The sequence below is a fragment of the Papaver somniferum genome, unplaced genomic scaffold, assembly GCF_003573695.1.
Source record: "Papaver somniferum cultivar HN1 unplaced genomic scaffold, ASM357369v1 unplaced-scaffold_137, whole genome shotgun sequence".
NCBI lineage: Eukaryota > Viridiplantae > Streptophyta > Magnoliopsida > Ranunculales > Papaveraceae > Papaver > Papaver somniferum.
In genome coordinates this window covers 7,166,397-7,184,238 of record NW_020622934.1, presented here as the reverse complement: position 1 = coordinate 7,184,238, position 17,842 = coordinate 7,166,397, and the positions used below count along the sequence as shown (strand labels likewise).

Here is a 17,842-nt window from a genome sequence, read left to right as displayed (position 1 = left end):
AGGTTAAGGGAACTTTCACATATATCATCCTCAGTACAGTAGTCAAGAGTAGCCATCCATGCTTTAGTTAACTCACTTAACTCTTCATCAGAAATTTTGGAAGTATCATGGATACTTCTATAGCACCTGGAACAAGTTTCATTAACATCGTTTTTCTGAACTTATCTATCTCTTTTTTTGACTGACTGTGCTTTCTTTTGAGACTTTATTTTACTCTGTCTATGAATTTTGTTAAGTTGTTGTACAAACAGTGACAAAGTTGAATTAAAGCAATTCTCATCCCTTGTATCAATCAATTTAGGACGTCGAGATTTTTTATCAGATGTCACAACATGGTTGCTTAACAAGTGACGTTTTTCTCTTTGACAAAGTTCAAGATCAAAAATTTTAAGCTTTCCAACAAGAGTATTTCTGAAAAGTGTATTAAGGTTATTTCCATCATCGATGGCATGCTTCTTAGAATCGTATCTGGATGGCAGCGATATGAGAATTTTCATCACAATTTCCTTTTCAGGAATAGTCTTACCCAATGCAAATGATGCTAACAGTTTCAGACACTTTGTGATTAAACTCATCAAATGAATCTTCATCTGTCATACAAAGTTTTTCCCAATCGGAATTTAGGTTTTGAAGCCTGAATTCCTTTTCAAAAGTATTCCCTTCAAATACGGTTTCTAAGATATCCCAAGCATCTTTAGACCGAGTGCACGTAGTCACATGGTGCTGAAGATCTAGGGTAATGGCATGAATGATGGCATTTACGTTGTCGGAATTTTGCTTCGCATCAAGAATCTCAGCAGGGTCATATGCACCAATATCCTTTAGGACAGTCACATCTCCTACTGCAACAACGGGAGCATCATAGCCATTAACTACATAAACCCATGATTGAAAATCAAGCGCTTGAAGAAAGGTACGAATAACAATTTTCCACCATAAGTAATTTGAGTCATCGAAGACTGGTTGTACGTTTATAGAGATAGCACTTCCGCCCATATCAGATCGCTACAAATATAGACTTATAAGGTCTTTAATGTGTTTGCCCGCTCTAATACCAATTGAAAATACGGGGGTACATCAACCACACCCAACAATTCATTTGGAAATCTGAGAGGACTTACTCCAATATACTTTCTAGAGAATCAACTATACATGCAGACTCAATCTAGAGAAAAGTATATACAAGAGTTTATATCTCTAACTCTCAATTCAATTTGCAATCAGCAAATAGAAATTTGCGAGCCCGATTAAATATAAGAGGAGTAACTTGAACAGTACCAAAGACCAATGTTCAAGGATCAATCAATTTCAATCAACAACCAAAGGTTGGATTTCCCAATTGATCGATTCAACGCACAACCTATGATATTTCAATTATATAACAAAATATAATGCGGAAAAGAAATGACACAGACACCAGAAGTTTTTTTAACGAGGAAACCGCAAATGCAAAAAAACCCGGGACCTAGTCCAGATTGAACACCACATTGTATTAAGCCGCTGCAGACACTAGCCTACTACCAATGAACTTCAGACTGGACTGTAGTTGAACCCTAATCAATCTCACATTGATTCAAGGTACAGTTGCGCTCCTTACGTCTCTGATCCCAGCAGGATACTATGACCTTGATTCCCTTAGCTGATCTCACCCACAACTAAAAGTTGCTACGACCCAAATCCAAAGACTTGATAAACAAATCTGTCTCACACAGAAAAGTCTATTGGAATAGATAAATATGTCTCCCACAGAAATACCTATGAATTTTATTTTGTCTTTTGATAAATCAAGCTGAACAGGAATCAATTGATAAACCGGACTTATATTCCCGAAGAACAACCTAGTATTATCAATCACCTCACAATAATCGGTTCACACTTCGTGTGATTGTCTATGGATACGAGATCGAGACAATACAACAACGAAGTATGTTTACTTGATAAAAGTTTCGGACTTAACCAAACACAATAGGATTGATATCAAGTAAATAGGAATTAACGTTTGTGTGATTTACTTTAAATTATAATAACAACAATTATAATTGCGAAAAATAAAATTAAATGACACGGCAAGATTTTGTTAACGAGGAAACCGGAAATGCAGAAAAACCCCGGGACCTTGTCCTGGATTGAATACTCTCAGGATTAAGCCGCTGTACAAAATAAACCAACTTCGTATAGTTGAAACCAAGCAACTAAACTTATAGTTCACCTAGTTCCTTCTGTATTCCCACGCCTCCAACTTGTAATAAGTCACGTACTTGGAATAATTCCTTTGGTTCGTATTCCAAACAGTAAAGGAATAACAAATCTGTTCAGTAACAACTCTTTTCAATCAAGTGATATGAGTTCGACAAAAGGCTCTTCCGTTTATCCCAATAAACTCCTTTGTCAGGTTCTTAAATAAATCTTATTAACAACTACCAAAGTAATTGTCAAGACTATGCAATCAATATTCTTAATCCAAAGAATGATATTGATATCGATCTACTCAACTAATCAATCCAATCTATCACAAGGATAAGCCGATTATAGTTGGATCCTTTTCCAGCCGAAACAAGTATTGTGCACACCAAAGATTATGAACTCAAATAAGAAATCTTCAAATGTCTTCTTTGTCTTCAAATCTTCTTAGATCTTTAATAAACACCTTCACACAATCAACTTGAATCTCTTATGATCAATCACACACAGAACGGAGTCTGTTAACGTTGGATTATCATAAGACGTCTTTATATATACAAACAGTCTAAAGATCCCCGTCGAAACTTCGATCTAGTTTGAATGAATCTTATATCAGAAGAGAAGATTCTCAAACATAAACAAACTAGGTGCAATCAAAGTTCAACAACCGTTAGTCAATCAAATCAATCTAAACTAATAATAAACTGTAATTATCTAGTTTCCCACCAACGGTACTAATAGAGCTTCTCAATCCCAAAGAAGTCTTTAAACTGAGCGGCCGTAAGAGATTTCGCCTAATTAGGTTACTTTCCTCTCCGAATAGGCGGCTCCACCAGTAACAATACAACTAGGTAGTTTTGCTGGCTCTGAGGATTAGTTTGCTCGAAATGCAAACTTTGATATTTATAGACCAAGGAAGTTTGGACACCAAGGAATTTCCAAAACGGAAAATTTTCTCAAGATATGCATTAACAAGATTCGGTTTTCATAATTCCTGTAAATGCTTTGTCTAAATAATGACTAAAATCTCAGTAGAAAATATTCAATTCGTAAATGCACATTACCAATTCTAACTTTCTAAAGATATTTATATGATGGAAAATAAAATCATATAAAACTAAAAACCTTAATTAAAAGATTCTCAATTTATTCGATCCGAGATTCTTTCCTTTAGCTATTAAGGAATATCTTTGAACAATAAAAGATAAGAGTCACTGCACATGTTCAAAGTATGTCGACATCTTTACTTTGTAAATCCTTTTTCATATTTAAAATCTTGGAACCGATTTACCACACTTCCAAACAAGTTTAGAATTGGTTCATCTGACTTCTAAGAACTATGTGATTGATCAGGAACACTCAATCACCAACCATGGGTTTCACGGTTCTACCAAAACAAGTTTCGGTTCTACCTCCATGTGAGTATTAGAAACAGTTACACTAGCTTTCCAAAATTCGGTTGACTAGGTACTAGGATCGGTTCCCACATATATATGGTGTCTAACTTGTATGGTGCACATGTCCATAGGATCGGTTCTCAATATCTAAAAATGTGTTGCACATGTTCATAGGATTAGTTCCCAATAATTAGAAACTTGTTGCACCACTTACAAGGATCGATTCCCCCTTGTGATCAGTAGTACCTCTTCATAGGATCGGTTCCCCAATGTCTAGAGTTAGTCATACCAATAACCATAAATCAATCATACCATCTCAGGTGATTACTTAAGATCAGTTTCACTAATAAAAGTCATACCAATACAAAAGTCAGGCCTTGTGAATAATTTTACCAAGAACATAAACAAGTCATGAGCGGTTATACTAATCACACATATTGGTAATCCAAAGATTTGCAATGAATAACAGTTACCAATAAGCCTAGCGATTTCCCTTTCGATTCACAAAACAAGTTTATGAACTTACTTCCTTTAAACGAATGTAAAATATTGTTTCCTAGGATGAAATCTTCACCTTTACCCATACACATAATCACAATAGCATTCATACGATTATGTCGATGTTTTATATACGAAGTGTTAGAGCATAGCTCGGTTGAACCCACCAAGCATTGGTATGTCAAGTTTGGTTGTCATATTTTAGTGAGTCAAAACTCATTTAAGAGTCGCTTGATTATGTACTAGAGTCAACTTCGTATAGGTTAGCTTGAAAGTATTAAGATATGAGACATTACAAGTATTACGAAGACTTTAAGAAGTGAAGAAGTGAGGAGCTACACCGACAACATCATCCTTCCACTTGAGGTTAGTGATATTTGACTTGATCTGTTTCATTCCCTAACGTATCTTTCCAGTCGTGCATGTAGGGATTCTCTCTAACGTCTTATTGTCTTCTGAATTTACCACTTCTGGTATGGCATTCTTGACTTTGAATTTCTCTTTAAAATGGTTCTCCAAAGAGTTAGCAACCGTAGCATGATCATTAATTATAGTACCGGCATCATCTTCCAGTTCAGTTATAGAAGTTACTTGTCTTATCTTTATTGAAGTGTGAAAAAATCTGGTATTTGCTGCATCATCCTTTAACCAACTCACCCTTACCTTCTGTTGTAAAATTGATTGATGTTGTTAAGTTAAAATCTCATGTTTTCCTCTTGCCACAACCAAATTGTTTAAAAGTGAAATATTACTTGGATTTTTGTATGAAGTTAGAGTTGCATTCATTACTTCTTTTTCAGCATCCGCCAATTTGATTCTAACATCACCAAAGATACTCCAATTCCATTCTTTTATTTTTATCTTCACATTCTTTATTATTTGCTTTTTCTTTTGCGTTAATATGTTGTTTTACTTTTTTTTTTTAATTTATGCGATTATTGTATTTCTTTTTCTTTATTAGTCTCTCACCAGTACTTTTGTTTTCTCAAAAAACATTTGCAATTGTTGGTTTATAGTAGTCTTGTTATTTGTTATTAGCTTATAGTGAGAGTGAAGTGTTTACAATGAAGATCATTTCTTGGAATGTTCAAGGTTTTAAAAATGTTGCCAGTAGAAATCACTTAAGTGACTTAATTAGAACTCAAAATCCTGATATTATTTTCTTGTATGAAACTAAAATAATTCAAAAAAAAGTGCAAACCCCTTTTAAAGGTGATCCTAATGGTTTCTCAAAAAATAGTGCTTCTGGTGGTCTAGTTTTACTCTGGAAAAATGGTTTCTCCTGTGAAGTAGTTGACACCTATAACAACATATTTAATATTCTAGTTCAAGGTGATCCTAATAAAACAAAGTTCTTGCTCACTTGCATGTATGGTCATACCAATTATGCTAGGGAAAAAGATCAATGAAACTACATCAACCAAATTAGTAGGGCTAACAGTATCCCATGGATTTTACTTGGTGACCTAAATTTTTATCTCATTGACACAAATGGTAATGCTTCATCCTCTACAAATGGTTGGCTTAATAGTATTGTTTCTGACAATGGTCTTGATGACATAGGTTTTGTTGGCAAAGACTATGCTTGGACCAATATTAATTTAGGTACAAGGAATAAAATATCTAGAATAGATATGGCTCTAGGTAATAGTGATTGGATTTTGACCTTACCAAACTCTAAACTTATGCATTTAGTTCAAGTTGATCGTGATCACAGTCCTATGATGCTAGTTACAGATTCTACCACCCTAATTATTGGAAACCTTTTAAGTTTTTTCTTACTTGGTTGAATGATGCAAATTGTGCAACTATTATTGCTAATGCTTGGAAAACTAGTGTTAATGGATTTCCTGATTTTCAACTTATTAAAAGACTACATGTCACAAGGAAAGAGTTGTCTCAGTGGAATGGGGAACATTTTGGTAATAAAAACCAAAAGGTTGATTTTCTTCAAAAAGAGTTGAACAATCTTTAAGAAAGACTACAAGATTCAAGTACTCACAACGAAATTTTGAACATAAATAAAGAGCTAAACAAATGGCACAAAATCAAATAAGAGTTTCACCAGCAGTTACCAGAGATCAGTTCATAAAGGAAATGAACTACAATACCAAGTATTTTCATACAAAAACAAACAAGAGGAGGACCAGAAACAACATTGATTCTATTCAAGACCATAGTGGTAATTGGTTGTAAACAAGGGAGTTAATTTCAATACATTTAACTCGGCACTTTAAAAGCATCAGCACTACCACCAATCCTCTTATTGAAAAAAAGACAAACAACATCACACCCTTCATTATTTATGAAGAAGACAATCTTTCTATAACAAGAATGCCTATATCTCAAAAAATTCATGATACCCTCAAAAGCATGGAGAATTGGAGTGCTCCAGGTTCAGAAGGTTTTCAAGCTGGCTTTTATAAAAGCCAACATTGTTGGTGGTGATGTATGTTCAATGGTTACAAGATTTTTTGAAACAAATCACATCTCAAGGCAAGTAAACAAAACTCACATCTCACTCATTCCCAAGAAGAAAAAGTATACATGCGCTGCTGATTATAGACCAATAGGTTTGTGTAATACTTCATATAATAAAATCATCTCCAAAGTGCTAGTAAACAGAATGAAGCCTCTAATGACCAATATTGTGTCCCCTTTCCAATCTACACATGTTTCTGGTATACTGATTCAAGATGATAAAGTAATTTCTCAAAAGACTATTCATACAATGAAGCAGAAGAGAGGTCAAATAGGCTGGATGACACTCAAACTAGATATGTATAAAGCATTTGACAGATTGGAGTGGTCTTTTCTGCTTAAAGTTCTTCAATGTTTTGGTTCCAATGATGATTTCTATGCGTTAATTTATCAATGCATCAGCACTACTTCTTTGTCAGTAATACTCAATGGCTCACCATGTGAGGAATTCTCACCTACTAGAGGAATCAGACAAGGAGATCCTCTTTCTCCTTCTTTGTTCATTCTAACCATGGAATTTCTCTCCAGACATCTCACTGCTGCTCAGCAGAACAATACCATAAAAGGTAGTATTAAAGTGGCTGCACAAGCTCCAGACATCAATCATTTGCTTTTTGCAGATGACTGCATGATTTTCACTCGGGAAAATATTTCCTCAGTCAATAATCTATTGGAATTACTTCACAATTTTAGTATTCAGTTAGGTCAAGTGATAAATTTTGAAAAATCTGTTGTTCATTTCAGTAAGAAGACTAAGCCTGAAGTTGCTGAGACAATGACACACATTCTTGGTATCAAACCTATGAGTTCAAAGAAGAAGTATTTAGGGTCACCATTTATTATTGGTTACTCAATGCAGGAGACATTCAAATCCATTAAAGAGAGTTTTGAAACTAGGCTTTCTACATGGAATTCTATCAATCTTTCTCAAGCAGGAAGAGGTACAATGATTAAACATGTTCTTAATTTTGTACCAGTGTATCAGACGGGCAGTTTCAAGCTTCCAAATAATATCATTGGTCAACTTACTACCATTTGAGAGAAAAATTTTCTGGGGTTACATCTTTAACGCAGAAATCCTTTGGTATGGCATAAAGTCTGCAATTCTAAAGATATGGCAGGACTGGCCTTTAGAGACCTAGAAAAACTTAATCTAGCTCTCCTTACTAAACTAGATTGGAGGACATGTGATGAGGCAAGTCATCTTATAGTTCAGGCGCTAGCAGCAAATATTTCAAGAACGGAAATATTATACATCAAAATATCAAGACTACAAATTGTTCTTATGCATGGAATGACATTACAAAAGGATTGCAATTTCTTCAACAACATTATTTCATGGAGATTAACAATGGTGAGAATACAAAATTCTGGCTAGACAGATGGATACCATGTATGAATCATCCACCCAATCATGTGAATGAATATTTCAGATTTTATGGAGAAGTTGTTGAATTAATGTTGTCAGGAACAAGTCAATGGAATATCTCTCTTCTAAATTATCTATTTGATGCTGATACTTATAGAAGAATCCAAGAACTGTTTATTGATAGATCAAAAAAAGATGTTATGGTATGGATGCTGGCTAAGGATGGTAATTTATCTGTTAAGAGCACTTATGAAATGTTTACATTGCCCAACCGATAAGTTGAAGTCAATGGAATTATAGTTAATACTAAAATATGGAAAACATTATAGAAATGTGGAGCAATCACATAATTAAACTTTTTGCTTGGAAGTGTATTAAAGAGATTAACTTTACAAAAAGCAGAAGAGCAATGTTTAATGGGGATACTGATATTGTATGCACATATGCGATAACTGCAATGAAACCATTGAACCTATTATTTTTGAGTGTAGGCATGCAGAGCAGTGTGGAGAGGAATTAGTATATATATTTCAATAAGAAGAAATTTTAACACAGTGTCAGCATGGGTTATTAGTCGGTTCAACTCACTTTCCAATACTGGTGAAGAAAGACTGTTATACACATTAATGATTAAGGCTTCAGTGATATGGAAGGATAAATGCGATGTAGTATGTCAGGAAGTAATTCTTAACCCCATTACTTCAGTGCATAAAATTCAATTTTTGTTATCACTACATTTGCTTGTCACCGATCATAATTTAATTAATCCTCCGGTTAGTATCAGTTCTCATTGGAAACCACCTTTAGAAGGCATACTTAAATTTTATGTAAATGTATCTTTTGACCATAGTACTAATCATCTTGGAACTGGTGTTGTAATGCGTGATCATTCATGTACCTGCCATGAAATCAAAGGAAACTATGAAAATGGAATACTGAGCCCCGAAAGCAGGAGAGCGTATGGCAGTACGAGAAGCTTTATCGTGGGCTAAGGACAAGAACTTATCTAAAATACACACAGAAGCAGATGCAAAGCTAGTCATACAATCTATCTCTAGAGAAACTTTACTCATTCAATGGCAAAATAGGATTCTAATAAAGGAAATTAAACATTTAAACACTAATTTTTATTCGTACACTTTTGATTTTGTTAGTAGAGAAGATAATTAGGTAGCTGACAACATTGCTAAGTCAGTTAGAGAAAAGGCTTTGCATACAGAAGTATATGAGTATTTTTGTTTGTAATGAAGTTTGTAATCTCTTAGCTACGGACCAACTTAACCTTTCTCACTAAGAGCAATAAAAATTTTTTTTATCAAAAAACAACAACAAAACTAGTCATAAAAACCCAAAGTGACCAAACTTGTGGTACAAAAACTCCACTCAAATGTTGGGATTCATTAAAACTCCATCTTAAACTAAATTGATACAAAAACCCCAAATTTTAAAAATTAATACAAAAACTCCAAATTTCAAAATTGGTTTCATCAAATTTTATGATGAAGCCAAAAATTGGTTTCGTCAAATTCTACGAGGTTTCATCAAATTTTATGATGAAACCAAATTCATCAAAATTTTCTTTTTGGGGTTTTTGTATTACTTTTGTTTTGGCGGGTTTTATGTGGATGGATAGTGACACCTTTAGTGTAGAGCTGTCAATTTCTAACCCGGCCCGCGGGTTGGACCTAGCTTGGCTTGTTTTAACCCGGCTCGGCTTGGCTTGTTGTCTAAACAAGCCGGGTTAGGGTTGTCATATCTAGCCATAGTAAAAACAAGCCGGGTTAGGGTCAACCCGCGGGTTACCAGTCAACCCGTCAATTTCATGTGAGTTACTAATTTAGGAATTTTAAGTTACTAATTTAAGAATTTTAGGGTGTTGTGCTAGAAATCAAAGTTCATATTTCCTTAAATGATTTGATACAATCCAAATTTCTTTTGATTTAGGATTACGGAGTAGTGATCCCTCTGCCCACTAAATTTTTTATACATTTAAGTGATTTTAGTTTCAACCACCCCATTTAACAAGCCAACCCGCAACCCGTTAGAGCCAACCCGTCTAGGGCTAGGGTTGGGGTTTTTGGCTTGTACATGAATAGTACTAGGGTTAGGGCTGACCCTAACCCGTCCATGGCTTGTCAAGTTAGGGCCAGGTTGACCCTAGCTTGCCCGTTTGACAGCTCTACTTTAGTGTTATAACTCGCGGACCGAAAAAAAAACCGGATCCGTAGGACCAAACCGATGGATACACTCCTAAGACACAGGTCCAAAGAGAAAAAGAAAAAGGCCCACACACAGACAAGGGAGTACAGCATATACTGTGTATCCTTCCTTGCCCTAAATTAAAAACCAAGACGCAAGTCAGAAGAGGAAAAAAAGTTCTTATAATTTCTTGTCGTCTAAGACATGAGCTATAAATATCTTTGAGAAAACCCCATTTTTTGATTTCAACGAAACTGCGGAGAATAGGGTATGTATTTCTTAAACCCTAAGATCCATTTCTTATTTCCCATTTCCTGTCTTCATTTTGTTACATCAATTTCAACTAATCAAGAAATCTTGTTTTATTTGCTCTGATTTTGTCTTGTTTTGTTTCTTTAAACCCTATTTAAACCATGAAATAGATCGTTATAGGTTGATTTAGTCCGCCATTTGTTAGATAATGAAGGAAATAAGTCAGAAAATCTGTAAGAATTACTGGGGTGTGTTAACGGTTGATATTATATGGGTTTGATGGAATCTTTTAATTATATTGTTTTGGTGGGTTAAAATTATATGGGTTTTATCTGAATGTAAATTATTAGTAGCTTATTTGTTCTGGAGTATTGTGGATTAGGCTGAATTGCAACAGATTTTTTTCAGGTATAATATGGTTAAAGCATCCATCCTTTTATTTTTCTTGATTTTGATTATTTTTTACAATACGATGTAATTTTGTGAAAACCTATGGCTGTTTTCTTTTAGTTTTAGTTTTAGTTTTGGAATGCAGTAATATGAGTGGATTTTTTTTTTTTTTGTATAAAGGGGTCTTGTTTAATTTGAAATGGATGTTTACTGTTATTATTTTGTTGATGTGATTTTGATTTGCTTTTCATGACAAATCTAGATAAAATCTTAAGTAAGTCGGCGCTGAAGGATATGACCGTGCTCTTACTTGAGAGGTAATAAGCTTCCATAATGGCTTCCAGAGCACTTTTTAGAAGAAAGAGGTTACTCGTCGATTATCTGCACAGACCTACTTACTCAGTTGAAGGAATTTCGAGTTTTGGATATGGCAAATCGTCTCAGTTTCTGAATTCACGGGATTTTAGTTGGTGTCCAGACAACCCTTCAAAACATTTTGATCATAAAGATCAAGATAGTAGGCCTGGTCTTTTAGTTGACAAAAATGAATTGTTAACCTTGTCAACTACTCATTTCTTTACGCATGGTTCTTTTGGGGATAGAAAGGCGGGCACTCTACCGTCTTTGGGGATCAGGTGGATGTCACAGTCCTTACATACTGCATCTATAGCTAAAGAGGGTCAACCTGAACCTGGAAAGGGGGATAATGCCAGTGAAAAACAGGAAACTAAACAGATAAAGGAGGCATCCCCTGAAGAATGTGATCAGGCAGTTGAAGGTTTGACTGCCGTGAAAACTAAAGCAAAACTGAAACAACTGCAAGCGTCTAAGAAAAATGCAGTATCTGTCATGCAGAAAGTATGGGCTAAATTGTTGGGAATTGGTCCAGCACTGAGAGCCATTGCCTCTATGAGCAGGTTAGTATCTCTCTTTCTTGTATTTTTGTTTGTGTGCTACAGGCTGTTGTTGTATGTTTTTTATTTCTTATCTTTTTTGTTTTGCCTGATTTAGAGCGGATTGGGCCATCAAGCTTCGACACTGGAAAGATGAGTTTGTATCGACTTTGCAGCATTATTGGTTGGGTACTAAGTTACTGTGGGCTGATGTTAGGATCTCATCGAGATTACTTCGAAAACTTGCTGGTGGAAAAAGTCTTTCTAGACGAGAAAAGCAACAGCTACAACGCACCACTGTTGATATATTTAGGCTAGTTCCTTTTGCGGTTTTCATTTTAGTTCCGTTCATGGAATTGTTGCTGCCGGTATTCCTGAAATTGTTTCCAAACATGTTGCCGTCTACGTTCCAGGACAAAATGAAAGAACAGGTGCCAAATTGTGATAACATCTCTATAAATATATTAGCATGATTGTATATTCGCTTGTGATATATACATATGTATACACACACACATATATATGAATTATAGAGGCAGCTTATTGTAGTTTTCGACTAGTTTAAAGTTATAACACTTGGAAAGAGAAAGAGAAAGAGAAAAGAAGAGTTAACGTAGGGCCCTATGATCACCTTGTTACCCAACACAGTTCTTCTGGAATCTAGGTTCATCTTATTCATGCAGATGTGCACGCGTTCGTTTTTATTTTTTTTTATTTTTGTGGACTTCATTTATTGATGTAAACTTGTTTAATGGAACCTGTAGGAAGCACTGAAAAGGAAGCTTAATGCTAGAATAGAGTATGCCAAGTTTCTTCAAGACACAGCCAGAGAAATGGCTAAGGAAGTTCAAAATTCACGTAGTGGAGAGACTAAGAAGACAGCAGAAGATCTTGATGAATTTTTGAGCAAGGTAGGCAGTTTTGATGGATCTCTTTACACCTCTTCCTATTGAATTTTGAATATCTAGTATAATATTAATTTTTTCTTTACACAACTAAGCTGGCAAAAGTATGTTAAAATAGGTTAGGACTGGGGCAAGTGTTTCAAATGAAGAAATTTTAGGCTTTGCAAAGTTATTCAATGATGAACTTACCCTGGACAATATCAGCAGGTAAGCATTTATATAATAACTGTGATTTTTACTTGCATTCGGCTCTTATATGAGAACTTCTCTGTTTTGTAAGTTGTAATGCTTGCATTAATTGGATTCTTTTTTTGGCTTACAGGCCTCGATTAGTAAATATGTGCAAATATATGGGAGTAAGCCCATATGGGACAGATGCTTATTTACGTTTTATGCTTCGGAAAAGACTCCAATGGTAAGCTTCAGCGAACTTTTGTACCACCAAACTATCGATCTGAGTTTTCAGCACGGCATCATGTTGGATCATTTTGGAAGGATAAAGTCTTAAGTTTTTTCAATGCTTTTCATTTTTTAACCAATCATCTTTGTGGTGTTGAGAAGTAACCTCTTCATTCTCATCCTTGTTGTATGTCTTGACAAGAAGCTTCACGTTTTCCTCTATGATACTTTCAGTTTTTTGTTATACATCCTTCCTCCAAAGACTAGTTATCTTGCTGATTCCCACTACGGAGCAGTTAGACTAAGTCAGAATCTTCAAGGTCATCCAACATAGTATACATTTAAGATGCCATGCTAGTTGTTGACTCCATTTCGTTTTCCCCTTAATCGAATAATATAATATGAACATGTGAACCTGCTCATATATGTTTGTTTCTATTGTCTTTTAAAGTGCCTTGTATTTTCTTCCTATAATATGTTATTTATGTATATCAACTCATTCCTCGTGCTATGGATTCAAATATTGAATAGTTTTAATTTCCAATGTTTTGGATAGGATCAAGAATGATGATAAGATGATTCAGGCTGAAGGTGTGGAAACACTTTCAGAAGCTGAACTTCGTGAAGACTGTAGAGATAGAGGTTTACTTGGGCTACTCTCTGTTGAGGAAATGAGGCAGCAGGTATTCTCTCAATGATGTTGCTTTTGTTTGTTGTAGTTTGTTTAACTTGATTATTAGGTAGGGCGAGGCAGCGACCTTGATATTGGGTAATACTAATTTGTAATTTTCAGAATTCTCATCCAAATCTTAGTTACATTTGTCCTTGGTTCTACAGATTGTAGTGAGCTTTTGATTCGTTATCTCTTAGTCATATCGATCCAAATATAATATGCTGGTTTGTAAAAACTACAAAGTATGGAGTTTATGGCTGTTCTATTTCTCCACATTTAAGTTCACCATATTAGATCTTCAGGTCCTTAATCATCATAACATTACCTTAAGTAACTATGACTGTTAACTGTATGTTATTCTGGAGACTTAACTATTCCTAGTACAACTGAATTGAACAGCGAGACACATTATTCTACATAGTATTAATAGTTACTAACAATACTCTAGTGGTATAGTTAGCAAGAAGAAATAGAGAAAACATCTTATTAGAACTAGGTTTGACTCAGATTTCTACTTCTATTTTCTCATGCTTGAATAAAGGAGAAATCAGATTTTTTTTTTCCTTTATGTGAGCGGCTAGCTTATCATGCTTGCTGCGTCTCTAGCCTTTTTTTATCATGAGATAGAGACACCACAATAGCTTAAGTCCAGCTTAATTCAAGACCAAACTACCTGATTTGTTGCTAAACCTTAAAATCCAACACACGAGTCGCCAAAGGATTTAAAGTAGTAATGCAATATGCAAATTTCAATGTTTAAAATAGATTACTTTATTTATTATTATTATTATTATGTTAATTTTTTTTGTTACAAAGTCTAAATGAATTTTGCTGTCTGACTCCCACCTTCTGCAGCTTCGTGATTGGTTGGATTTATCTCTGAACCACTCTGTACCATCCTCCCTTTTGATCCTCTCCAGGTAATTAGGGCTTTATATGCATTTATGTTGTTTGGTATTTTGCCACATCTGACCTCCTTCGTATCATTTTAGAGCCTTCAATGTTTCTGGAAAGGTGAGGCCAGAAGAGGCTGTTCAAGCTACACTATCTTCTCTGCCAGATGAGGTTGTGGATACTGTAGGAGTGACGGCTTTGCCGTCTGAAGATTCTGTTTCAGAGAGGAGGAGAAAACTGGAATACCTCGAAATGCAAGAAGAACTTATCAAGGTATTGGAAAACAAAATTGATGTTGCCTTTTGTTTCTGGTAGCATATAACTTCGGAATTTATATTCTTCATGACACTTCATTTATTTGCAAGACACTTTCACTTGGCTCTTGAACTGCATATCGTGAGAGGTCTTTCAACTTTCTCAAAGAGGAATTTAAATGTGTTCTTGTTCGTAGGTGTTTTTGTTTGTGTACTATTCATTTCGTGTTTATACGGTATATATAGTAAAGGTGGATCTTTTTGTAGGAGGAAGAAGAGAAAGAAGAAGAGGAGCAAGCTAGGAAGAGCGAATCTAGGATTGGCCAGGAAGACGTGGCTTTGCAAGAGATGACTGATCCAACGGCTAGAGAGGCACAAGAGCAGATAATAGCAGCAACACAAGAGAAGCAGGAACAGCTCTGTGAACTTAGCCGTGCATTGGCTGTTTTGGCTTCTGCATCTGTATGTTACTTTTGGTACACTTGCCGTGGTTTTGAAACTGAAATAAAAAATTTGTGCCGTAATCTTGATTCTACGTGTTATTTGGTTGTGCTTTCAGTCAGTGAGTAGGGAACGTGATGAATTCTTGAGGTTGGTCAGTAAGGAGGTATGTCAAATCAACTTGCTATGTTATGTAACATTTTTTTATCTCTTATTATTTAGTATGTAGTTCTTGTTCTTTTTACTCTCTTTTGCAAAAAGAATTACCCATATCTTTTGGTCTACCAATCCAATGCGGAGGGAGGAGAAGTTGCCACTGCCCGTTTGCCTTGTTGTAGACCCACATGGAGATGATCAAAGTGCTGTCTTTTATAAGGATTCGGGGTGATCATTCAATTACAGACGGATCTGGGGACCATCTCCATATTTCCTTATCCCAGATGCTAGACGGGGAGTGGCAACGATGTTGATAAAAAATATTGCAAAACCCACTAACTTGAAATACCGCTTTAAAATTTAGCTTTGCTACTTGAGCAATAACATCTTTTAATGTTTGTTTTAGTTAATTGTTAATGATATAGACGATGCCTCTCTGTAGATTGGATTATATAATACCATGGTGGACAAAGAGGGCACAGAAGGTGAAGAACAGGCGAAAAAGGCATACAAAGCTGCTAGAGAGGAAAATGACCAAGACACTGAAACAGGCACAGAGGATAAGGTTTCTTCGGCACTTATAAATAGGGTAAGAAGTTCATAGAACTTGCACCTAGTTTCCTGGATGCCTAATTATTCTTTGTATGTTCACTTCACTTAAGCTAAGTTAAAAACCTATCCTGAAACGTTGTACCCTACACCAGGTTGATGCTATGCTTCAAAAGCTTGAGAAGGAAATTGACGATGTTGATGCCAAAATTGGTAACAAGTGGCGACTACTTGACAGGTAATTTTAGATGACTGCGTAACATGTATGTCTCGTGATCTGGGAAATGTGAAGCCAGTTTATTCTTTTGGTTTGGAATGGTTGCCCTTGCCCATTAGTTATAGAACATCAGCACAGCATCATTTGTAGTATTTGCCGTCTTGAATTGAATACTTGTAGTATAATAATTTTTATAGCCTCACAAGGCATATTCTGATACACACACAACCACATACACACATATAAAAGCAGATCCGAAAAATGTGTTCCATAAAGAATTTCATTAAGTAATTATTGGAACTGTATACTGTATCCATTTACAGAGACCACGATGGAAAAGTGACTCCTGAGGAGGTTGCTGGTGCTGCTATGTATCTAAAAGATACTTTAGACAAGGAGGGTATCCAAGAACTCATCGCCAACCTTTCCAAAGATAGAGGTTGGTAGTAGCTAACTTTTGTTTTTCAGCTAATCAGAAGTGGATGCTGTTTGCAGTGCAATGTGGAGGAAAAATTCTAGCTAAATTATGTTTAGGATTTAAGATTTTTTTTTTTAACTTAGATTATCAATTGTTTTTAACAGATGGAAAGATACTTGTACAAGACATAGTCAAATTGGCAAGTTCGAAGGAAGAAGATATTGATGCAGCTGAAGAGGGGAGTCGTACATAATGGTGAGAGGTTATTTACGCAGTTGCCTAAGGCTGGACCATTGATTCCACATTTTGAGAACCTTCTTTTTTAGAAGGACAGATGGAAGTGTATAGACAGATAGATGTTTACTTGAACTCAGGTGGAAATTTAAATCCTGAATTTCTAAATAAACGGCCAAATTTTTAACATATATTTTGTAACCCAGATTTTCAAATATATTTCTCCGAGAACATATACTTCTTGTCTTCTATATGTGAAAGCTGCTTCATATCCAATGACCGGGTTTTGCTTTTTCTAATTTTTGATGATTTGATATGCTTGCTGCCTCTGGTTATGTATTCCCCAAAAGGTCTAAAGCCTGAAATTATAAGCTATCGACAAATAAGATTGTTGTTTCTTATTAGGGTAGTACAAAAGAGCCCTAATTTTATGGATCCTTCACAATTACCCACAATTATATGGAACTTGTCACAGACAGATTGATAAGAATTGGGATAATGAGTAGAAGATCCAAGCCAAAGATCTGTGCAAATATGCGTAGCCAAATGGGTTTGTTTCATTGATTTTCAGATAGCTTCAACATAAAATTCTCTTACAACTTAAACGACCAATAATTAAACCTAACCCTACTCAATGGATGAAGAGCACGTGTCCTTCATTAAACGGACAGTAACAACCAATAATAGGATCCTTCAGTTAGTTACTACAGGCAGACGAACATGACAATCCTTACTGTAGAGAATGCAATACGTCTCCCCCTGAAGAGGATCCTTATCCTCAAGGATAAACCTTGGATAATGAGCTTTAATATTTGCAATGGCCTCCCAAGTAGCGTTTTCTAGAGAAGAATTTGTCCATTGAATGAGCACCCGACGTACTAGCTTTTTTCCTATAAGCACAAATCTGTGGCGCAACACCTTTTCTGGCAGCATGATTATATCTCCCGTAAGATCGACAACATGCAATGTTGGAGAAGGAGTGTACCGTAGGCCAAGGTGTTTCTTAACTGAGAAACATGGAACACTGGGTGAATACGAGAGT

The 17,842-nt window shown here is 35.4% G+C and overlaps 1 protein-coding gene across 2 annotated transcripts; it reads left to right on the top strand.

The window, feature by feature from the left end:
- The first annotated feature begins 10,246 nt into the window (after positions 1 to 10,246).
- LOC113334752 (mitochondrial proton/calcium exchanger protein-like) lies at positions 10,247 to 17,076 on the top strand. Of its 2 annotated transcripts, none has more exons than XM_026580954.1 (15): positions 10,247 to 10,393; positions 11,030 to 11,684; positions 11,779 to 12,091; positions 12,425 to 12,571; positions 12,684 to 12,772; positions 12,888 to 12,980; positions 13,521 to 13,647; positions 14,493 to 14,557; positions 14,630 to 14,804; positions 15,053 to 15,247; positions 15,345 to 15,392; positions 15,825 to 15,971; positions 16,087 to 16,169; positions 16,472 to 16,587; positions 16,731 to 17,076. In XM_026580954.1, exons 2-15 carry the CDS (start codon positions 11,101 to 11,103, stop codon positions 16,817 to 16,819), a joined length of 2,271 nt encoding a protein of 756 aa, XP_026436739.1. In that variant the 5' UTR covers positions 10,247 to 10,393; positions 11,030 to 11,100; the 3' UTR covers positions 16,820 to 17,076. The 2 variants fall into 2 exon arrangements, with proteins under 2 accessions (XP_026436739.1, XP_026436740.1); XM_026580955.1 differs by lacking the exon at positions 10,247 to 10,393 and adding an exon at positions 10,496 to 10,785.
- Positions 17,077 to 17,842: the final 766 nt, after the last annotated feature.

Excerpts from the sequence above, each read along its gene's own strand:
- LOC113334752 (XM_026580954.1), top strand. The coding sequence starts at position 11,101 with ATGGCTTCCAGAGCACTTTTTAGAAGAAAGAGGTTACTCGTCGATTAT. Across the intron at positions 13,648-14,492 it reads TTGAGGAAATGAGGCAGCAG|CTTCGTGATTGGTTGGATTT; the intron begins GTATTCTCTCAA and ends CACCTTCTGCAG. Across the intron at positions 14,805-15,052 it reads TGCAAGAAGAACTTATCAAG|GAGGAAGAAGAGAAAGAAGA; the intron begins GTATTGGAAAAC and ends ATCTTTTTGTAG.